Source organism: Felis catus, chromosome B2, assembly GCF_018350175.1.
Source record: "Felis catus isolate Fca126 chromosome B2, F.catus_Fca126_mat1.0, whole genome shotgun sequence".
Taxonomy (NCBI): domain Eukaryota; kingdom Metazoa; phylum Chordata; class Mammalia; order Carnivora; family Felidae; genus Felis; species Felis catus.
Genome location: NC_058372.1, coordinates 136724880 through 136749568, shown reverse-complemented (window position 1 = coordinate 136749568; position 24689 = coordinate 136724880). Strand labels below are relative to the sequence as shown.

At 38.9% G+C, this 24689-nt stretch overlaps 1 protein-coding gene across 22 annotated transcripts in view; it reads left to right on the top strand.

Moving 5' to 3' along the window:
- SYNE1 (spectrin repeat containing nuclear envelope protein 1) overlaps positions 1–24689 on the top strand; it is a 475092-nt gene that overhangs the window by 358852 nt on the left and 91551 nt on the right. For 21 of the 22 annotated variants that reach the window (XM_045058235.1, XM_045058234.1, XM_045058221.1 and 18 more), the window contains 15 exons: positions 1429–1629; positions 4035–4208; positions 5631–5762; positions 6480–6676; positions 7359–7491; positions 7833–8015; positions 9237–9386; positions 10245–10421; positions 10880–11035; positions 15172–15327; positions 18175–18345; positions 20066–20199; positions 20587–20791; positions 22945–23127; positions 23676–23822. In XM_045058235.1, coding sequence (XP_044914170.1) covers positions 1429–1629; positions 4035–4208; positions 5631–5762; positions 6480–6676; positions 7359–7491; positions 7833–8015; positions 9237–9386; positions 10245–10421; positions 10880–11035; positions 15172–15327; positions 18175–18345; positions 20066–20199; positions 20587–20791; positions 22945–23127; positions 23676–23822 — 2499 coding nt within the window. Of the gene's footprint in view, positions 1–1428; positions 1630–4034; positions 4209–5630; positions 5763–6479; positions 6677–7358; positions 7492–7832; positions 8016–9236; positions 9387–10244; positions 10422–10879; positions 11036–15171; positions 15328–18174; positions 18346–20010; positions 20200–20586; positions 20792–22944; positions 23128–23675; positions 23823–24689 lie in introns of those variants that run through there. The other variant, XR_006598412.1, reaches the window with a different exon arrangement.

Below are 24689 nucleotides of genomic sequence, written 5' to 3'. Positions count from 1 at the left end.
TCATACTTCCAAGATTCTTTTTCTGATATTTGCTTTATTATTATTCCAATGGCTAAGCATTGTGGTATAGGGTAGTTGTGGCATATTATTTTCTACTCTAGAAAATATAAGAATTATAAATCCTACCTAGAAAAGTTAAAAGAGGGATATTTACCCTGTATTATAGTCTACCTGAGAAAACTGTTTTAAAAGCAAAAAATGCTCAAACTAAGACTTTTTAGAAAGTAATTTTTCTCAGGTGTTCAAAACTATAGTTAATCTTTCATACATGTTTGGATGGGAGAAAGACAGCGTTTCAATTCCAGAACAACAACAAAAAAATTAAACTAGAATGTAGTTGAGATCTCAGCAGAGTTCCCAGCTTCCTCCTGGAATAGGAAATGATTTGGGCTTAATTGGCTTTCTTAGATTAGGCAAAAATCCGGCCCCCGGGGGGTGGTCGGGAGAACCTGGGATATTAGACCAGCAAACTTGAGCATTTGATGGGCAACAGAGTTAAATTACATTAAGAAAAAGTGATACACACATGTTAACTTTTCTCCGCATGCTTGTTACAGAGCTGTTGGGGATTAATAGCATTAACTCCAGCACAGGGTCACAAGTTCTTCCTTTTTTGAAAATAAAATAGCTCTTATTTTAAAAAGAACATTTTTAACTGTCTTCATTCCATTATCTCACATTTCATAATGTCACTAGCCCACAGCCCCCACTTTGCACTTAGACGGTTTTCCAACAGTGCTTAAATGTCAGGTGTAAGAGTCAAACGTCATAGTTGTAAATAGGCATTAAAGTTGAACTTTTCCAGATTGAACCATTTTGGCCCGCGAAACCTTAATATGATACGTTAATCGGGTCCATATGGTTCCAATAAATTTTGTGTTTGGTGTATCATCATCTCCTAAAATGTCTTTCCAGTTTAAATAGTTATTTATTTACTCCACCACATTTGGCAAAAACATTGCCTTTTTAAGTCCTAAAGTCCTTCTGCTCACATTAACCTCCTCTGTTTCCCTAGCTCTTTATTTAGGGAATAGTCCAAAATCTGATTATTCTGTAGCAGACAAAATATGAAAGATGCTACAGTCAATGACTCTAACACTATGTAAATGTTAAGAACATTATAAAAAATTAGAATTACGTTTACATGTCCCTCAGCCACACAAACAACTTTTCAACATTTCAACCCCATGTCGCACCATAAACTCTTGACATCCTGAGAAGAGAGCTGTCGAATCTACCTCCTTTTGAAGGAAGCTTTCGAAGAGGCTCATGAGAAAGGCAGGCAGAGCCTTTCATACAGAGCATCACCATCAATCAGATACCTGAAGGAGTATTTTTGGTTGGGTTGTGGTCTTGGGAGGGAATATGCTTTTCAGAGAAGGGCCAGCACATGACCTGAGAGTGAGTATCACGGTCTCTGTTTCATAGGACATGTATGATGAACTGATGATGACCATTGGCTCCTGGCGGAGTAGTCTGAACCAGAATCTTGCCCTCAAGAGTCAGTACGAAAGGGCCCTGCAAGATCTGGCTGACCTGCTGGAGACTGGACAGGAGAAGATGGCGGGTGACCAGAAAATCATTGTGTCTTCCAAGGAGGAAATTCAACAACTGCTTGACAAACATAAGGTAAAAAGGGACAGAGAGAGAGAGAGTGGGGGGGGGGGAGGAGGGGGTGACCTGGGGGGTATATAGTTGCAAAAGCATGTTCTCAATCACTGTTATATATATATGTATATATATATATATAACACATATATATACACATATACACACACACACACACACACACACACACACACACACACACACACACACACATATATAGTAAAATAGTAAAACCTGTTATTATCAATCTTTTATGAGTTCCTCCTTGCATAAATTACTCTTTAAAATTAAGCAACAAATGTATGTTCAAACCCATGGGCATTCAGTAGCCCAGCAAAATTATAGAGGGTAGGTTTCTATAATTTTGTGAGTTAAAAAGAATACCAACGTTCCTAGTAATTTTAATTATCACTTCCTCACTAGTATTAGCCAGGCTTTCTCCTATCATAAATTACAACCGGTGGGAAACTTGGGGACTTTCTTCGAAGTGCCCAGCTTCCTTCTTAATTCTGCTTTTGTCCTCTGTGTCTTTTATGCCCATTTATTCCTCTAGTCCTAGGTGTTTTCTCTGTCCTCTGTTGCCCTGGACAAAGGCTCCGCTCTATGCCTGGGAATGCAGAGCTGCCCACTCGGCTGTGGGATGGGGTTTCTGTCTCTTACGTGTATCACTCAGTTCCTCTGGCCCTTAAGTACCTGCTCCTCTGGTTGCTGTAGGCCTCCAGAGTTTATTCTTGGGGACAGTGAGTCCTCTTACTACATGATCAAACCTGGGGGGGCCTGAGATTGCCATGTTCCATGGCCAAGCTCAGGTTAGACACTACTCCTTAATAAAGGAATGCCTGTTTAATGTGCACACAACAAATAACTCTTGCATTATTAAAATGATTATAGAAAGAAGAGTTTGCCAGTCTAGAAACCCAAACTCTCAGACTGTAGGAATGTCATATGCATGGAAACTTTGAAAATCCCGTTGGATTATAGATAGTTAACATTATGCTAGTTAACATGTAGCTCTTAACATGTGGTGTCTTTTAAAGGTAAATTTTGGGGGGGAGGGGGAATTGCACTTCTTGCTATTTTTCCCAGGGAGTTTTGTCCAAAACTTTGTGATTTATTAAAGCCTTATCATTTGGCTTTGAAAACATTGCTTTAAAGTTCACAGCTGGTTTTCCTCAAATCTTTGACAACAGCAATAAAGTATCATGCTGAGTTATTCCAGAAAGGAAGCTAGGATCAATGAGCGTAAATAACAGAGACGTAGGCTCAATAGGTAAAGAACTCTAGAAGGATTTGGTTGCATGGAACAGCTAACTCTCCTGGCCATGGGAAGACCATCCAAGGCCATTAGCAGGAGATTGGTTTGTAAAAGGAATATCAGTTTTTGGTGCATGTTGGGCTAAATGACCTCCAAGTTCTCTTCCCACTTGAAGAGTCTATGATTTAATAGTTGTCAGTGAAAAATGAAGATACTGGCTTCTGTTGTCCAGACATTTTCTGAGGGAGAGCTCTGTAGTGAACATGTTCTATACAGACTGGGTGGTTCAGGGTCCTCACCCACAAAATGGGAACTAAAACTACCTACCTCATAGAATTGTTACAAGGTTAACTGAGTTGGTCAGTAAAGCGTTGGTAGAGTTTTAGCATATAGCACACACTAAATATTGTTATCAACTCCCAGCCCTTCAGCCCTAACCACAGTGGAGGGAACAGGAAATGGGATGAGCTCTGTCTCCCTCCTCTGGGGCCTGTTACACATAAAAAATTAACATTTAAAAATACATTTGTAGGACTGTGCAAGGCCTACCATTCTGTCGTGTATAAGTATAATAAAAGGGAAATTTAAAACTGCGTAACAGCAATCCCTACATGTCAGGCTGTGCTTGGCAGTGAGTATTGGAGCACAACAAATGCTCTGGGAATTCGGAAGAGTAGAGTTCAAGCCCAACCATAAAGGAAGGAAAGTCATGAATGTGTCAAGTGAGGACATCTTGGGAAGCATGGCATATACACAGAGGCCAAAGAGGGGAGACTGGTTGCCAATGTGTCTGAGGGACAAGGGAGGCCAATTTGCGTGGTGGAGTTAATGAGAGTCTTCCAGATCGTATACAGGGATGAGGCATTTGGAGAGCAGAGGAGTTTTATCAACAGCTGGTCCCATCCGAAGGGCTCTGTTTGCGGGGACAGAGTATCTACAGCACATCACATGTCGGTGCACTTGAGGGGAGGGATGAGAGGCCAATTAAGAGACTGGAGTTCCCGTCTCTGCGGGAAGCCATGAGTGCCTACGTGAGGCAGGGTCTTGCAGAGGTGGGAAGATAATGCTCATATATTGCCTGAGTTCCATCAGCTTTTACATGTGAAGCAGCTTTTATTGTAAGCTGGTCTATGAATGAGTCCCTGACCTCTTTCTACCTGACAAATTGCAGGAATACTTTCAAGGCCTGGAATCTCATATGATCCTGACGGAGACACTCTTCAGAAAGATAATCAACTTTGCGGTCCTACAAGAAACACAGTTCCACACAGAACTGATGACACAGGCTTCAGCTGTACTGAAACGGGCTCACAAGAGGGGGGTGGAGTTGGAGTACATTCTAGAGGTGAGACTCCTGATGTAACATCTTTCCTACAGCAGACTCAACTGCAAAGCATACCCTTAATGGAAGATGTATTTATTCGTGCAATTCACCTCAGAATTGGAACTCCCAATTCTCGGAGTCCCTCAGACTCAGCCTTGTGTTCTGTCTTGTTTCCCTTGTATTTCCTATTTATGTTTGGAAAAGGCTGTGCCATGCCGTGAGTCAGCTAGATTTATCGAATACTGACTTTGGACAGGGCGTGATGGTATTTGGGGTTTTGACAGTGAGACTAAAGAGTGGCCGATCTTTGCTATCCATTATTGAAAAAGACTTCACATGAGTTTTAAGAAGACTTTCCAGTTTCAAATAAAATAAAAATGAGAATTTAGGAGCGAGTGGTTTGGGATTTCTTCTTAGTAGAATGTCTATGCTATATATTTATATTTATTAAATGTTTGTGGTAAATATGTAACATATTTACTTTGCTTTACTACATGAAGTAAACACACCCTGCCCTTTTGCTAAAATCATGCCCTCATCATTACTGTGGTAAAGAATGAAACCACGCATATCAGATGCCTGATATGTTCCAGATGCACTATGTACATTATCATTTCATCCTCACGATGGACAAGATAGTTGTTATTATCCCCATTTGTTTAATGTTATAAATTAAATGTTTTTAATGTTATACATGTTATAAATTAAACTTCTCTGAGGTTCAGAGAAGTTTAGTAACTTGCCCACGCTCATACTGCTGGTTGGTTATAGACACCCAAGCGTGTTTGCAATGCTTTTCAGGGTCGCCATCTGATTACTTGCTTCAAAGCCATCTTTTGCTTCCCAAAGCAAACCAAACACAAACATCTCCAACTAACTATGTATTTTTTATTTTTTAATTTGTTTTGAGTGAGAGAGAGAGAGAGAGAGAGAGAGAAAGAGAGAGCAGAAGAGGGGCAAAGAGAGAGGAAGAGAGAGAATCCCAAGCATCAGCTCAGAGCCTGACACAGGGCTTGAACTCGAACTCGTGAACCATGAGATCGTGACCTGAGCCAAAATGAAGAGTGGGGTGCTTAACCGACTTGAGCCACTCAGGCGCCCTTCCAACATAACTTTGAAGTGAATCTGTTGAATGCGTACTTTGCACAAAAAGAAGATCGTGGTTCTTTAATGAGGATTTTTTTTAATGTTTATTTATTTTTAAGAGAGAGAGAGAGAGAGAGAGAGAGAGTATGAGTGGGGAAGGGGCAGAGAGAGAGGGAGACACAGAATCCGAAGCAGGCTCCAGGTTCTGAGCTGTCAGCACAGAGCCCGACACAGGGCTCGAACTCACGGACCGCGAGATCATGACCTGAACTGAAGTCGGACACTCAACTGAATTAGCCACCTGGGTGCCCCATAATAAGAATTTTTTTAGCTTACAGACTGATACTGTGTTTCTAGACATGGTCTCATCTGGATGAAGACCACCAGGCGCTCAGCAAACAGCTGGAGGTGGTGGAAAGTAGCATCCCAAGTGTGGGATTGGTGGAGGAGAGCGAGGAGAGGCTCATCGACCGGATAGCACTCTACCAGGTCAGCGTCCAATGGCATCTCAGTGTGAAAAGTTGCCGCATTTCCTTTTGAAACTTCCCTGTGGTTTTAACTGAATCTAAACAAACTTGCAGTCAAATATTTTATTAAGTACTTTTACTTTTATTTCAAGCTATTAACATTGTTGAAAGCAGATAGATTTTAAGTATTTGTTTTATAATAGGAACATAAGGTCTTTTTTCTTTTTTTTTTTTTCCTGTTTATTTACCTTTGATAGAGAGGCTGAGTGTGAGCAGGGGAGGGGCAGAGAGAGAGAGGGAGACAGAGAATTCGAAGCGGGCTCCAGGCTCTGAGCTGGCAGCACAGAGCCCGACGCGGGTGCTCGAACCCACGAACCGTGAGATCCTGACTTGAGCCGAAGTCGGCCATGTGACCAACTGAGCCACCCAGGCGCCCTCTTTTTTCTTTATTTAATGTGACATCTCTTTTTGAAAATTCAACTGAGCATTTTCTGTGGTGCGTGTTGGTGTTACAGCTTGATAGTTTTAAATGTACCTGAAGTTACTACAGAAAAAAAAAAGAAAAAAGAACACCTATACTTAAATATAGGTGAGCCATCTCAACGTTTCTTGGGTGCAAACGGTTGAATTCTGACTAATAGGGAACAGAACATTACGAGCACCAGAGAAACTATAATTCTTGAAGAGAAAAAAAATGCATCATTCAAAGTTTTAACCTGGTATTTTCAATCAATTTTAGCATTTGAAATCCAGCCTTCATGAATACCAGCCCAAATTATATCAGGTGTTAGATGATGGGAAACGACTGCTCATATCCATTAGCTGCTCAGATTTAGAAAGCCAGCTCAATCAACTGGGAGAACAGTGGTTGGATAATACCAACAAAGTGTCGAAGGAACTTCACAGATTGGAAACAGTACTGAAACACTGGACCAGGTAATACAATGGCTGTTACACATAGTTTTAGATTAGCACTGCGGGCTCTTTCTAACACTAGTGGGTATGGGCTCAAAGAAGATAAGGTCCCCCTAGACACTTATCTTGTAATTTGAAAAATAAAGGCAAAAACAAAGGCTTCCCTCCCTTAGATTCTTGGACAATTGTATAAACACGCAAGTAGAAGTGGGCAGGGAAGCAGGTACCCAGTGCCCCTTACCTTTGAGCTCTGATCCTCCCTTGCCTATTGGCTGCACATGGGTGTTCACAGGAAAACCTTAGAAGGGGACATAGAATGAAAGTATGTTCGAGAAAGTAAGGGCAATGGGAAGTATTCAGGAGAAGTGGAGGGTTGATTTTACATCATGAAGTACTCTATTTCTATGCCACCTTTACTTCTAAGAACTTTTAATAATAGTCATCTAATATTTTCTAAATATTCTCATTGTGAATGAGTAGGAGAAAGATACATACTTTTTTTTTTGCATTCAGCTTAGAAATGGGAAAGCTGAAGCTTGCTTAATGTTTAAATTTGAAGGGAATTTGAGAGTGTCCCATGCAGGGCATTATTCTCCCAGACCTGTTGTATCTCTTGTTTTAAAATTGGCCTTGCTGAATAACATGGGTTAGCAGAAAGGAGGTATCAGAGGTTTATTTGATAGATGCATTAATATAATTACAGATATCAAAGCGAATCTGCAGAACTTATTCACTGGTTACAGTCTGCAAAAGACAGGCTAGAATTTTGGACTCAACAGTCTGTGACAGTCCCGCAAGAACTGGAAATGGTCCGTGATCATCTAAATGCTTTCCTGGTAAGCCTAAGAATCTAAAACATTTGATTCAATTTTATATACTTAGTAAGACAAGCTGAAGAGAATTTGTCAATGTTAACTATGTGTGGTCAATAATTATGCAAAATACTAGGGTTCAACATTGCCTCATTAAAGTAATTTTCAAGGAATGGCTTCATTGTTGGCTTTCATTCGAGGCAATGGTATACTTTCTTTTTTTTTTTTTTTTGGTCCTCTGGAGTGCTTAGCATAACTCCTCTTGAAGACATATAGAAAAATTGTTTATGTAGTAAATGGTTCTCTTTTCTTAAATTAAAGGTCTAACTATTTAATCCTGATTTGAACATTGCTGCTCCTTTTAGGAGTTTTCCAAAGAAGTGGATGCGAAATCTTCCCTGAAATCATCTGTTCTGAGCATCGGAAATCAGCTTCTTCGATTAAAGAAAGTGGACACGGCTTCCCTACGTTCAGAACTGTCACACATTGACAGCCAGTGGACTGATCTGCTGACAAATATTCCGACTGTACAGGAAAAGCTCCACCAGGTATAGACATAATCATAGGTTTAATTCATAACCATTGATTTAAGCAGTAGTCAATGGAAAGAGTGCTAATCTGCCTTTGCTTTCAAATGGAGATCTGCTCTGTCATGGACAGTTTGCCTTTTCTCTCTTCCATTGTTCTGCACACTAAAGGTGAGCTGTTCTACAAAGCTGTACCTACAAATGTCATTTCTTCCAAGGACAACTTCTTGTGTGTGTGTGTGTGTGTGTGTGTGTGTGTGTGTGTGTGTGTGTAGTTGTAGTAGAAACTTCATCTGGCCTTGTTTAAACTTTCTTTGTACAATGTGGGTTGCTCCACTTCCCTCATAAAGTGAATAGTTACAAGAATTCAATCACAATGTATTTTCAAGACTTATAATCTCGCCCATAATAGAGCAACTGGCATTCAATAAATTTAAGTACTTCCCTTCTCTGGAAATATACCTCCCTTCCCTGGATCCCAGACAATGTATATTTACCTCTCTTTGATATTCATCACTCTACCAGGTATGATAGCTGTGTTTAATGTTTGGGTCTTATCCCTCCTAGTCAACAACTATATATTTCCAGGAGGGGCAGGAAATATCTCGCAATCATCTCCATATCTTTCTGCACCACACAGAAGTTCATAAATATTGTAAATGATTTGTTCCTCCAAATCATTGTAATAAGTAACTGCAAAAACGTATGTTAGATTAAGTAAGATTCATAAATCTAACTATATTTTAGTTAAAGAGTAAGGAAATTGGCCATGCTCTTAGGAATAAATATTAGAGTGCCAAAAATCTAGAAAATGATAGTTTGTAATGTGGTATTTTTCTTTCTTCCTTTAACATTCCTGAGTCATAATACACAGAAATTTTTACAAGATAATTAATAAAATACATCTGTTGAATGTTTTGTAGTTAGGTTTTTTTTTAACTCATAAAACTAGCTATAAAATAAGAATAATATTTCCTTCTTGCTGGTATTTTGATTAATTAGTTAGTGTTTATACAATGTTTATAGTATTGGATGTCAAGTGAACATAAGATGCCTATTATTGTTCATTGTTTGCCTCATGTTTAATTTCAAGCTTGTAATAAGGTTAAGATCCAAAAATGTCATTAAGAAGTGTTATCTCTCTTGGCACGTCAATAAATATTAACGTAGGGTTTTGGGGTTGGCAGAAAGTTGGTTTGAATTTTAACCCTTGTGCCTTTGTTCTGTCTCTTACGTGGGCAGCTCCAGATGGATAAGCTGCCGTCCCGCCATGCCATTTCTGAACTGACGACCTGGATTTCTCTAATGGAAAATGTTATTCAAAAGGATGAAGAGAACATAAAAAATTCGATAGGTTACAAGGCAATTCATGAATACCTTCAGAAATACAAGGTAGTGGAATTTTTTTTTCTTTTAACTTTTCATATTTTAGGACTAGTTCATTCAAAAGAACTCAAAACTCAAATTATGCATATCAGAGTTTGGAGTGGATGTTTCATACATAGTGACCAGATAAGGGTACAAGGGTAAAAAAAAACTGCCTCCCTAGTTGTAGACATAGAAAAGCTGTCCGGTGTTAGGAATAATTTTTAAAATTTTTTTTCAATGTTTATTTATTCTGAGAGAGAGAGAGAGAGAGAGAGACAGAGACAGAGAGAGACAGAGAGGGCAAGCCAGCAGGGGGAGGGCAGAGAGAGAGGGAGACAGAGGATCCTAAGCAGGCTCCACTCTGTCAGTGCACAGCTCGATGCGGGGCTCGAACCCATGAATTGCAAGATCATGACCTGAGCAGAAATCAAGAGTCGGTTGGTTAATCAACTGAGCCACCCAGGTGCCCCAGGAATAATTTTGAATAAGATTTTGTGTCATTTAAAAAATAATAAAAATAAATGCTATAATTTATGAGTATGTTATAGTGAGGTTAGACAATTGATCCAATTCTACATACATTCTCTACCTAAAATGTATACATATATTTATATTCAATATATTAATAAATTCAAAATTTTATAAATATTTATATATTCAAGTCAGTAATTTATACTTTTATAAATTCAGTATGTTCATGTTATATGTATATATTCAATTTCTGATAATAACGAGTTATAGAATTATAAGCAGATTGTGTCATTTGGACTAAATCACAGAAATGATAAGATTAAAGTTGTTTAAGGCTTTCCAATTCCTGATAAAATATAAGACATTTACGTGCATAACCTTGTTTCTTTATTTCCTCCCTTCACTTTTCAGGGTTTTAAGATAGATATTAACTGTAAACAGTTGACAGTTGATTTTGTGAATCAGTCCGTGCTACAGATCAGCAGTCAGGATGTGGAAAGTAAACGCAGTGACAAGACTGATTTTGCTGAGCAACTTGGAGCCATGAATAAAAGTTGGCAAATCCTGCAGGGCCTAGTGACTGAGAAGGTAAGCCACGTGGCTCTTGCTGTCCAACATGCCAAGACCAGGGATGGTCTGTAAAGAAAACTCATTTCACAAGCAGTATAGCTTCACACAGCACACAAACGTTTCTGAGGGGGACACCACTGAACCCCATTGCGCTAAATATTCTTCACTCTCGTTCATGATTTTCTCTTATTCGTCTTCTACTCTTCACCCATTGTACGTTGTTTTACTTTTTTAAAGGTGCCCCTTAACTTCTTTTGCCTTTCCAAGTTGACTTTACTTAATTACTAATACTAGTTAGTCACCGGCTTATACTTTATAAGATTTGTTTTTTAATCCTCTATACAATAAGCTGTATCTTAAAAGCTCTTAATTTAGAGGGAGTAGTGGCTTGAGTAATTGGAGGAAATGGTGGCTTGAGTGCCAGTGATTTGATTTTAAAATAAAATTGCAAACTTCATTTCATTATGTGTGTTCAGATCCAGCTGTTGGAAGGCTTATTGGAATCTTGGTCAGAATATGAAAATAATGTGCAAAGTCTGAAAACTTGGTATGAAACCCAGGAAAACAAACTAAAACAACAGCATCGAATTGGAGATCAGGCTTCAGTTCAAAGCGCAATGAAAGACTGTCAGGTACGTTGCCCGGGGGGCTGACATGCATTTGTCATAGTTTCGTGGCAGGTGCCAAAGGAGTTTTCTGGCCCTGGGAGCTGAGAGTTAAATACTGAAAAAAGTTGTATTTGGTAATGAATTTCTCTGATTATGTGAGTTTATGAGGTTTTTTTTTAACTATTATGTTTTTCACCTATTTAAAATAATTTGAAATTATGAGAATCTTGAGACACGCTCTGAGGTAGACACAGGGCTACCAACTCCCACAGGCTGCTCATCAGATTTAATACTTAAACATTTTGACATATTTTCCTGAATTACTCCTTTTTTAAAATATTTTATAGTGAATCCCAGACATCATGTCATTTTATTCCTGCATGCTACAATACACATCTCTAAGAAGTTGACATTTTCATATATAAACATAACATCCTTATCACCACAAAAACTTTGACAATAATCCCTTAATGCTATTCAATGCTCAGCTCATAACACTGTCTCTACAATTTTCTTTAAAACGTCTCTTTTTTTTCCAGTTAATTTATTCACATAGGGATACAACAATGTCCACATGCTACATTTGTTATTAGATCTCTTAAGCCTCCTCAGTATTTGTTAATAAAACTAACTTGTCGCAGAATCTGTAGACTGGTCCCATGTTCAGGATTAGCCTGTGGACTTCCTTTAAGATGTCCTCTGTATCCCCTGTATTTCCCATAAATGGACGTTAGCGCTAGAGGCTTGACTGAGTTCTGTTTTCAACTCTAAGGAGCAGAGGGCTCCTCAGACAACAGCGTTACTTTCTCCCACGTCCTCTGGGAAGCTCCAGCAGCATCCGCTCATTCTACCCTTAATGGTGAGAGTCTCTCCTGCAAGTGGAGTGAACATGCTCTAAATGGTTTCCAGTGACTTAGGAACACTTAATACTTGCTCAGCTATTCTTGTTTATGCAAAAGAAATGTGAGTTATTGCAGGTAATGCTGTAATAAAATTTTGAAATAATTCAGTGATTTCTAATACACGGAGCAGCTGTGATGGTTCTCTGTAGTGTTTCCCAAGAACAGCCGAAGACTCGACTATAAAATAACTCTACAGGAACGCACCTTTCCCCAAATCTTGTTTTTATATTGTAGACTCTGAAAAGAAAGGCCTTTCATAACAATCTTCCTTCCAACTGGCAATTTTTTCTGGGGGCAGATGTAAAGAAAGATCTATTTAAACTCTCAGTCAAAGCTTTTCCATTTAGAAACGGAAGAGCAGATACCTTTGTGCTGGGCTGACGCGCTAATGGATTGTAATTTCCAGCGTGCATAAATACGGCAGAACCAACATATAGAGAAATACCCTGAAATTAAAAATATGCTTCTCATCAGAAGATGGGTGTATAAAAGACTGAAGACCAAAATTATGCCTCACCTAGCCTCATAGCATTTCCGGGTTTCCAGGGGCCAGTAGTGTTTCTAATTTCGGCCATCAATTTTTGTATATCAAAATGCGCCAAAAAATCCAGAATTTCACAATTTTACTTCGAGGGATGAGAAGTCTGACCTCTTAAGCTCCTGAGTGTTTCCATTAAAATGAAAAGATAATTAGCAACATTAGTGCTTCTTTGTTCTGTCATTGTGATAAACTTACCTGTTAGAAGTGAAATAATGCGTTAACTTTTCCTTTTTAAAAAAATTCATCTTTAATTTTTATTTATTTTTCAGAGGGAAAGAGCATGAGTTGGGGAGGGGCAGAGGGAGAGGGAGACACAGAATCCGAAGCAGGCTTCAGGCTCTGAGCTATCAGCATAGAGCCTGACACAGGGCTTGAACTCATAAACCATGAGATCATGACTTGAACGAAAGTTGGGCGCTTAAGTGACTGAGCCACCCAGGTGCCCCTAGCTTTTCCTTTTTACTTCTTTCTCTCCTACTTTTTTTTTTTAAGTTTTTTTTTTTTAACATTTATTTACTTTTCAGACAGAGACAGAGCATGAACAGGGGAGGGACAGAGAGTAGATAGACACAGAATCTGAAACAGGCTCCAGGCTCTGAGCTGTCAGCACAGAGCCTGACGTGGGGCTCTAACTCGGGAATGGCAAGATCATGACCTGAGCTGAAGTCAGATGCTTAACTGATTGAGCCACCCAGGCACCCCTTTAAAAAAAATTTTTTTAATGTTTATTTATTTTTGAGAGAGACAGAGACAGAGCACAGGCAGAGGAGGAGCAGAGAGCTCCTCTTTCTTTTTCATCTCATTAATGTACTTTTTGCCTGCCATTTTCCATTTTGCTTTTTTTTTCATGACCGTACCTTCTATTTAACAGAGATGTTACTACCAGAAAATGAAGCGGAGTTTTGGCCAAGTTTTACTCCTTTTCGGACCCAAATTTGAGCCTCTCCCGGAAGGTCACACAAGGCAGTGTCAGGAGGGAAAGCTTGAAATGTGGTTTAAACAACTTCACACCAATGCCAATTAGTGATTTCAAATTTAGTCATTTTTTTTTTGAAACAAAGAACAGAATGAAAGTAACCCACGCAGTTATTTTGGGGCATCACGTATAAATCACCACAGCTTAACGGCAGGTTCTATTTGGCAGTACCATAAACCTTGATAAAAATTTATTGTCATTTTTGAGAAATTGTTCCTCTGGGCCAAAGTGTGATGTTCAAGCCAGCAGACTTAAATCGGTGACTGGATTCAACCTTTATTTTGTTTAGAACATCTTGAATACTTTCCCACTCTTTCAGAGGTGATTTATTCATTTAAACCAACATAAAAAATGATACTTATGAATTAACTCAAGTTAAGAATGATTTATTATAGCAAAAAAATGTTAGGTTTGGCTTTTTTCGTCAGTGATCAGAAACAGAATCATCTTTTAATTATTATTGAAAGGAAAGGAAAACACATTTTCATTTTGCACAAAATATATATTTCAGTCCTGTTTCCTTCCTGGATTTTGCTTTTATGCCAACATAAATGTGCAGGGCATTTTAGGGATGTGTTTTGAAGCAATGGGTCGTTCATTTAATATTGCTCACTAAAAAAAGTTAACATCTATGGGTAAATAAGGATAAATTTATTTCCAATGGTTAGATTTTAGAATCCTATTACAGACATTATGGTTAATCTTTTAAAGAAGTAGAGAGAGAAATCCTTAAATAGTGAAATTAATGGTGTTTTCTCTACTGCATAGAGGACCTATAACCCTAGTAATCATTATATTCATTCCCTGGTTAATTATCAAAGCTGTCAAAATATTGACAGAATTATGAAGTGGAAATGAAAGAACAATATTAAAAACGAAAGTGATCTCTTCAGGCTACTAACTGCATGAATTTCTAATTACTACATCAAGAAAAAAATAGCTTCATGATAATTAAGGAGAGAAAAATAAATAAATTGGTACTGACTCATGGCTGATTACCAAATAGTTGACTATAATAATACTATCCTATGTGAGCCAAGTTTTTAACAGCTTTAAAAGACATTCCATATATTCATTATATATATTTCATATATATTATTTTAGAATTTTCTTCACTTTAACCTCCATGGCTACATACCTACATATCTAGTTCTTTTTTTTTTCAATGTTTATTAATTTTTGAGAGACAGAGACAGAGTACAAGTGGGTGAGTGTCAGAGAGGGAGACACAGAATTCGAAGCAGGCTCCAGGCTCTGAGCTGTCAGCACAGAGCCCGTCGTGGGGCTGGAACTCGTAACCGTGAGATCATGACCTGAGCCAAAGTCGGAGGCTTAACTGACTGGGCCCAGAATTCCATTCTATTGCATGTCAGCCTAGGACTGTGTAACTTTTCCAACACCAGGATATATGATTTTAAGAACATAAATCATGTTATTATTTTTCACATATATTTCTTTCCTTCTGACTCCTTAAAAAAACTTACCTGGTGCTATGTCTTTATCTAGTAGGTAACCAAATTTTGCTTTTTAAAAGTTATGCTAATTTATCTTGGAATAAAAGGACTATTTTCAAAATTTAATGTAGGAACAAGTAATGCTGTGTGAAAATGCTCTCCTGAAAATGACAAATTTTTTGTATCAATAAAAAATTGCGAGGATATGAGACTGTAATGGCTCAATTTCAGTGGACTGCAGAGTTCCGTAATAGAATAATTTAAAGTGACTGTTTTTAACCTCTCAGGATCTAGAAGATTTGATTAAAGCAAAAGAAAAAGAAGTAGAGAAAATTGAGCAGAATGGACTTGCTTTGATTCAGAACAAGAAAGAAGAAGTCTCTGGTGTTGTCATGAGCACGCTGCGGGAGCTCAACCAAACCTGGGCAAATTTAGACCACATGGTAATAACTGCTTGCAGAGACCTGACATTAAGACCATGTTTTTCTTTTCATGTCCACATGTGTCATGGGTTTTGGTTTTCCTGAAATAGCTGAGTAGTTACAGAATATCAACCTTATCTCTTTGTACTAAGTCTACTTTATTAATCTCCCTTAAAAAAAAAAAGTCTAGCTTTGGATATTTCCTATAACAGACATTATCATGAACATTACTCTCTTAATAGTCTCATCCATTCCCATGTCCATAGATACCACCTAGGCACAGACAGTTCTCAAATGTGTCTCCCCAGCCTGGATTTCTTTCCTAAACTCTAGACAGAGACAGAGAGAGAGAGATGCAACTTATAGACATCTCTTCTTACAGGACCAGTAGACATCTCAAACTTGCATGCCGAAGCCAACTCCCAACTCTTGCCCCACAAACCTATGCTTTCTGCCATCTCAGTGATTGATGGCTCTGCCCGGTTGCTTAGACAGAAGACTGTGTGGTCATTCTTCACTCTTCTCTTTCTCTCATTCCCCATGTCTGGTCCCTCAGCAATTTTGTCAGCCTTCTTTTCAGAAGAGATCTAGAATCCAGCCTCTCCCCCATCTCTGTAGCCCGCACTTCGGTCTAAGTCAGCATCATTGCTGGCTTTGGTTATTTCCGTGGCCTCCATGCCAGAGAGGTCCTGTTAAACGGAAGCCAGATAACACTAGTCATCTGCTTAGAACCCCTCAATAGCTTCTTGCCTAGTTCAGAATGAGGCCAAAACTTGGCCCCATGACCTGGGCTCCCATAGTCCCTTTGACCTATCCTCTGCTGCTGTCCCACAGGTTCCTATTGCTTTTGATCTCTCCTTACTCTTGAACTCCAATGGCCCGTTACACACCCAGGGACTCTGCATTGACTGTTCCCTCCATCTGGAACACCCTCTCCCAGTATCCTCATGGGCAACTCCCTCTCCTCAAATTTCTTGTTCAAGTTCATCATCTCAGTGAGGGCTTTCCTGTCTACTTTGTTTTAAATGACAGCTCCCACATCCCTATCTCAGCCTCCCTGACTCGCTTCTCTGCTTTGCTTTTATCTATATTATTTATCAATTTCTGACTGAGGATACAGCCCACTTGTTTAAATTTCTCTCACTAAAATGTAAGCTCTATGAAGACATTTGATAAATACATGCCAAATGGAGTGCTGAATCCTCCAATAATAAATACATGTAACAACAGATACTGCTCTGCACACACCTGTGTGAGTAGTTACCATCCATACTTTGCAGAGATGCGGGCTAAGGCACAGGCAGGTTAGGTGACTGGGACCCTTGGAGCACAGCAAACAGCTCCTTACAGTCTATGTACTCGTCCAGGTGCAGCCTTCGAGTCTGTCCTTACCTTGTCTTTAACCCAGTTTTAAATCTATTTTATTTTATTTTATTTTATGCATTTTTATAAACAATTAGAAATCTGGGAAATAATTTACTCTATCAATTAAGTGATTCTTTCACAGAAACACCTTTTCATGAAAAACCAACAAGAATGATACAAAAACTAAATAGACTGTTTAAAAATTCTGATTAATCTCCTGGCTTTGTTTTCATGTCCCCCCCCTGACTTTCTGGGTGAAGTCCGCCCCCTCTCCGGTCCGCGCCTCTGGGCTTTATACCATTTGTGAGGCAGCACTTTTGTAACCCTTTGGCCTATTTGATAGTAGTTTGGTTGGTTTCAGCATTTTTCATTTATGCTAAGAACAAAATCGGAGAAAGCAGGGACAAATTAATTTATATGATCTCTTTTCTTAATTATGGCCATACTTACTTCTTATTCAAAAGATTACATTTAGAGGATTAAGGGTGACATCCAGGAAGTGCAAAGTAGATATCTTTATAAATGATACAGATCAAACTAAGAACTTACATTTTCTATTGCAGATAAGTGTAGGGAAAGAATGTTCTTAGATGTTTTGTCTTAAGATAGGAATTTGAGGGTTTGTGTGCATGTGTGTGTGTGTGTGTGAGAGAGAGAGAGAGAGAAGAGAGCATGCATACGTGTGATGGAAGGAAGGAAGGAAGGAAGGAAGGAAGGAAGGAAGGAAGGAAGGAAGGAAGGAGATAAATAGATATTTTTTATTTCATTTCTTGGGACCAGACTGCGTAGATTCAAATCTAGAACTCTCATATTCTGATAGTATGATCTCAGGTGATTTTCATAACCTGAGGTGTCTCAGGTTTTTTATCTATAAGATGGAGATAATAATTACAGCCACCACATAAGGTTATTATAAGGATTGAATTAGTTCATGCATTTAAAACACTCATTTAATATATTTCCTAAACTGTGGTATTAAATATATTGACCTTTTATGACTTTTATATTATATAGATATATAGAATGTATATTATGTGTATTACATACAAAGGTCCTATATTACCTTTTTAAGCATTTAAATTTGGACTGAGTAGTCAAAAGTATGAAAGACATAAATTTCAATATTGCTACATATTTTCAAATCTTTTTTTTCTAGTTTATTTATAATGCCTGAAACCCTGATGAAGTTCTTAGATACTAACATTGCTTCCATCAATTCAATATATATTCTATCATTTTTTTGTTGTTGTTGTTTATTTATTTTTGAGAGAGAGACATACAGAGCACAAGCTAGGAGGGGCAGAGAGAGAGGGAGACACAGAATCCAAAGCAGGCTCCAGGCTCCGAGCTGTCAGCACAGAGCCCGATGCGGGGCTCGAACTCGCAGACTGTGAGATTGTGACCTGAGCTGAAGTCAGACACTTAACCGACTGAGCCACCCAGGTGCCCCTCCATCATTTTGAATATTATGCAATTATAAGAAGTTTCTGTCTCTTTCAATAGGTTGGGCAGTTCAAGATACTGTTGAAGTCCGTGTTTGACCAATGGAACAATCACAAGGAGGCCTTTGATGAGATAAACAGTTACCTCATGGAGGCCAGATATTCTCTTTCCCGCTTCCGCCTGCTGACTGGTTCTTTAGAAGCTGTACAAGTTCAGGTAGACAATCTTCAGGTAAGGAATGAATTTAACCCATCTTTAATATTCTCTTTAGTTTGATAAAATTAAAAAAAGCAAATGTGAACATCATCCTGGGATATTGCTATATATTATTTACATTTAATTATTTTTAAATATTTAAAATTATCTTAACCTGCTTTATTTTCAACTTAATTAAACTTGCCTGTGGATAACGCATTTCCGGATTAGTTGGTATATAACCATATGATTTAAAAAATTCTATTACATAAATATCCATGTGAATATATTTTATAGAATGATTTTACCTTCAAGCCAGCCTCCCTGACCCATTGTCACTGCCTTGTGTCTTCCCTTTCTCTCTTTATCCTGCTTCTCCCAACATATTCTAAGGGATTAAAAAGAAAACAAAGAGAAAGATAGCAAAGTGGTAAATTTGTAAACTATTAAGTTGTTTTCCTTTCATTCAGCATAGTATCAGTGGTCTGTCTGATGTGTACACGTAAGCCTCTTTTTCTAGCACTTACTGCTTGGTTTCCTGTGTGCCTGTCATCACTGTACTCATATAGAATGACATCGCTGCTGTTTGACCCTACAGAGCACTCTCTCTTACCTCAGGCCACTGCCTTCAAATCAGCTATCACTCTTACTCCCCTGTGCACTGGGCATTGACCGGGCACTGTCACCTGTGGCCGCTCTTTCTCCCTGGCTAACTCCTGCAGACTATGGGATGGGCAGGACAGGCCCTCCGGGGAGGGGATGCCAGCAGGAACCCAGCATGTACCCTCCTTACATTAGTTCGTTTCCCTGCTTGGCAATGAAAGTTCATATGCTGCCGACCTCATATGCCACCTCTCTGAAGGGAATGCTTTTTCTTGTGGATGGGATAAGAGGGAGGGAGGATAAAACATACATATACAATTTCTTTAAACCTTAAATAGTTGTTGCAGATACTGAGAATCATTAAAACGTGCTTTGAGAATAGTAAGTTTGAAAACATATTTCCTAGCTTTGCGGCAATTAGAAATACTTTTTAGTGTAGCCTGTTCTATGTCTAACACCTGCATATGCTGTCTTAAGATACAAAAGGATTTTGATTTGATGGCAGTCAGATATTGGTGTTAAACAGAACTCGGTTTTTGTAGCCTACTTCACCTAGAGAGTTTTACTAAGAACTGAGTCTGTCACCTCAGCAGTATTTCCGGGGAAACGTCTTCCTTCAAGATGCTTCACTGGTCCTTGGTAGAAGACTGTGCCAAGTCTATAATCTGCCTAGTAAATATTCCTTGCAAGGAAGAACACCCAGATATAGAACTTATAAGTGGTACCCAGAAACATCATGACTTCTTAAGGTCTAGTTATTGGGAGTTTCTAGTAGAACACCTGTAGGTATGTAATACAAGGAAGACGTGGGTTTTGACTTTGAACTCAAAGAGAACCAGTGTGACAGATGGCATGGCTTCCTGCCAGTTGACGGACAGGGACACTCATGCGAGCTTTTCCAGCAGAATTCCAGATGCCACTGTAAGAAGGTTTAGTTGCTAGGAATCCCATCTTACACCCATAAGGGCAAAGTCATTAAAAGAAGAAATGATTATCTGATGAAAACTTATAAAGCATTGGGACAAAGTCATGGTTTATGTATGTTTATGTACACATTTATGAAAACAACTCTAAATTACTTTTAAACTCGATTATTAGAATTTGCATCCTGTCACGTCATCTGTGGCACTTTTTTTTCCCCCCCCTTGGGAAGAATCTTCAAGATGATCTGGAAAAACAGGAAAAGAACTTACAGAATTTTGGTTCCATCACCAACCAACTGTTAAAAGAATGTCACCCACCTGTGACAGAAACTCTTACCACCACATTAAAAGATGTCAATATGAGGTAATTTTCACTGTTATGCATTATTTTACATTACAGCCTTATTATAAATAATGATACAGCTAAAACTTGCTGGCATTTTGAAATTGAGCTTTAAAGACTCTATTCATGTTTTGATTTTCACAAACGAATTTAAGGTAAGAAAATGCAGTGAAGAGGCTTAGAAAGAAATGAGAGCTGCTATATATCCCAAGATTGACCTCATTCCTACTATCTACCCCTGAAATATGAGTGAGCCATATTACATGATACAATTATGTCAGATTGAGACAAGACATCCCTGCATTATTTCCATATCACGTGAAGCAGGGTCATGAAAAATAATATAGTAAATAACGGCATTTGTTGAGAGGTGTTAATCTGCCCATGAGTGTTGGCTGTTGTTTCCAGATGGAATAACTTGCTGGAAGAGATTGCTAAGCAGCTGTGCTCCAGCAAGGCACTCCTTCAACTTTGGCGAAGATACAAGGACTACTCCAAACAGTGTGCTTCTACGGTTCAGCAGCAGGAGGATGGAGCCAGTGAGCTCCTGAAGGCAGCCACTAACAAGGACATTGCTGATGACGAAGCTGCGACGTGGATTCAGGATTGCAACGTATGTTTAGGAACGCTGGCGCTTTCCCACCACGCGGGTCTTAGACATCTCGAGTTTAGCAGGGCTCGGGCTGATTGTGGGTAAGCTTCTGGTACGTCTCAGTATGTGGGACAGCTCTCCAAAAATTGTTTGTAAGTATCAGCGAGGCTCCTCGGTTTTCAGAACACAGTTGCACGTGTATCAGATTTAAGAGGCCCCTCCCACTGTTTCGTGTTTAGAGAGGAGTTGTTTTCCCATTTTTTCCTAATGGCATCCCATCCATGTGAAGATTTGGGCCGTTTTTACAGATTTGATCAATTTGAGAAATGACCACATGGAGAATAATGTTGTATCTTTTAAAAATCTGTGAAAAGTATTATCTATATCTTATGTAAGCATTAACATCATTATTTCTTCTAAGAATTTAATAGTAGAAAGAAGTCTTTCTCTCCTGACTTACTGGAATACTTCTTTTTAATAAAATATTTCTCTTTTTTACTGCAGTTGCCAATAACCTACTTTAGGTTTTCAGGAACAGTTCTCTTGTTTCACTCATTCCATGCTTCTGACTCTTCGTCCTTATTTGTCTTTATTTTAATGAACTTGTTTCAAAGACCTTCTTGTAAACTTTCCCAAATCGATGTATTAGAATTAGGCAAGTTGTAAAAAGCACATAAATAAAATTTCAACCTATCCTAATACCTTCACATAAATACTGAATAAATTACCTTAGAGCCAAAGTTTAATATTTACAGTAAAGGTAATGTAATGCTTTTCTCCCTGACTTCCACATTTTATCTTTATAAGATTCGTGATTTTTTTAAAAAGTTTTTTAATGTTTATTTTTGAGAGAGAGAGAGAGAGAAAGAGAGAGAGAGAGACAGAGAGCACAAGCAGGGGAGGGGCAGAGAGAGAAGGAGATACAGAATCGGAAGCAGGCTCCAGGCTCTCAGCTGTCAGCACAGAGCCCGACGCGGGGCTCGTACTCACAAGCCTTCGAGCCATGAGATCATGACCTGAGCCGAAGCCAGCTGCTTAACTGACTGAGCCACTCAGGTGTCCCAAGATATGTCATTTTAAAGTTTCAGTCCTCCTGAGTTGATATACACATACCTGTTTTAGAGGGCAATGCTCCAAATTATTTCTCTGAATTTGTTAAAAATCTATGTCAAAGTCAGAGGTGCCCCCCCCCCTATTTTTTCCCTCCCTTTCACAAGAGTCAATGTATAGGCATAGCAAGCTTTGCTCTTTCCACCATGTCTGGTGGGTCAAGAAGCAGTCATTTGTCATCTCTTAGTGGTAGAAGGAAACTAGAAACAGGGAATTTCCATTGGCTTAAATTTTGAGCATATGAGTGTCCCACAAAGAAATGGAGGCAAGAGAAACTATGGCAAAGAATGAAGATACAGTCTTCTTTTTATACTGCTTGACTCTGCTCACCAGGGCCATTGCTGGGGTTCTATGCCCCACTACAACAGGAGGGCCCATTGTAACCACTATAATGTGACCACGCACACAGAAGATGCTGTTGACAAACTCATCCCTTGTGTGTATAATATTAATTAGAAACAGGCAAAATGTAGCACTGTGGGTTTTTTTTAACTTTCTTTTTTTAATTTTTTTAACATGAAATTTATTGTCAAATTGGTTTCCACACAACACAAACTCATCCCTTGTGTGTATAATATTAAGTAGAAAAAGGCAAAATGTAGCAGTGTTTTTTTAACTTTATTTTTTTATTATTTTTTTAATATGAAATTTATTGTCAAATTGGTTTCCACACAACACCCAGTGTAGCACTACGTTGTTGATTTGATATCAACTACAGGAAAAGATAGGAAAAATGCCCAAACGTTTCATTATTGGCTCTACTTGTAGTCGTGTTTCTTCTTGTTTATGTATGTTTCTCTGCAGTTCCCCCGATGTCCTACAATGAACCTATGTGATTTTTATTATAAGAATAGCACATTTATCTCTAAAAATGTTAGCACCCATCTGGTTTTAAACATCAGATTTAATGCTTGATCATTTTTCTGCAGGTGAAGGTGATTTAGTGTAATAAATCGACAAAGTAAGAACTGAGTGCTTCTAGACGTGTGGACCTTTGCTGATTATCAGTTTAAGGAGTACCCTTAGCATGTTGTTGCATAATGGCATATTTTCATCGTCTATAGGATCTCCTCAAAGGCTTGGGGACAGTGAAGGATTCCCTTTTTGTTCTCCGTGAGCTGGGAGAGCAGCTCAAGCAACAAGTGGATGCTTCAGCAGCATCAACCATTCAATCCGATCAGCTGTCCTTGAGTCAACGCTTATGTGCCCTAGAACAGGCTCTCTGCAAGCAGCAGACCATGTTACAGGTGTGTTATAAATCGGGCGTTCTATAACATCTGAGCCTCAACACAGGAAAAGAAAATTTTTCCATCGTTGAGACCTTGCCTCTTTCAAGAGCAAAGAATTAAAAAGTAAAGAAACTTGGAAGTTCCAGTGGGGACAAGGGAAGGTGGAGTCTTGCACTGTCCTTTCCAATGTAATTTTGCCCCTGAACCAATGCCTCCTTCTAGAGTACTGAGTAAAATGTGTTCAACTAATAAACACTAAGTGGCTTTAATATTGACATTCATGTTTATATAGCAAGTTTTTGCCAAGAATCAGAATATATTTCTGTTTGGAAGTATATTTTACAAATAACTTTAGTTCATTAATAAATGGTACATAGGAATAATTCTGTTTTCAAAAAATTACGTTAATAAAGAGAAGAAAGCTTAAATCATATAGCCTTGTTTCTTTAGGAAAGGCATCTTGAGGATGGCACTTTGACACAACGATATGAAAAGTAATTTCAATACCCACTTACCCTTTAACTAGATTTCTAAATATCAATTTTCTTTTGTGGGAAAAAAAAAAGGCTGGAGTTCTTGACTATGAAACCTTTACCAAGAGTTTAGAAGCTTTGGAGGCCTGGATAGTAGAAGCGGAAGAAATATTGCAAGGGCAGGACCCTGGCCACTCTTCTGACCTCTCGACCATCCAGCAAAGGATGGAAGAACTTAAGGTAAGTGCTTTCAAATCCTAGCCCCCAGATCTTCTATCTTTTGTCCTCAAAATCTTAAGGAATACTCACAACTCCTAAGATAGGCCTACTTTTTATTTTGAGCTTCCAAAGAAACCCTTGCCAGCTCTGTTTTCCTGGAGTGAGCACGCACTGATTTCGCAGACTGTGGTGGGAGCCTGGCCAGGAGCAGCCCTAGGACCCCAGCTCAGTGCTGCTTCTCACCTCTTCCCATGCCCAGTGGGTAACCTCCTCCTTCATAGCCCATGGAACCTCCATCCCCGTCTCTACCTTCCTCTCCTACACAAGCCCCCTGTCTCTCGGATCCTGGCAACAGCCTCCATGACTCTCCTTGCAGCCACTCCTCCCCCTCCAGCCCACAGCGGCCAGAATGATCTTCTTCTAAAAGGTTTTACCTAATTATGAACTATTTTAAACAGTCAGTAAATAAAATAATACCATAGACATGCCAAGTTCATTGTCTTTTTCCTCTGCTTAAAACCCTCCGCGGGTTCCCACTGTTCTCCCAGGGTGAAGACCGGTGTGGATTATCAGGCCCAGGGTACCTGGCTTGCACCTTCTTTAGGGCCTCATCCATCTCAGCATCCATCACAGTGCTTCTGTGGAAACACACTATGTTCCCCTTTCCGGAATTCCTTTTTTTGCCCCACCAACTCCCTTCCCACCAAAAGGAATTAACTTTCGGTCATTTTGTTCAATGTCACTCTCTTAAGAAAGTTTTTCTTTTGTTCATGGTCAGGGTCCCCAGGGACACACTTCCAAAGTACACTATTTCTTTTTCTTAAATTTTTTTTCATACCAGTTAATTATGTTCATGTGATCAGGTGACCACTGTTGTGGAATAGTATT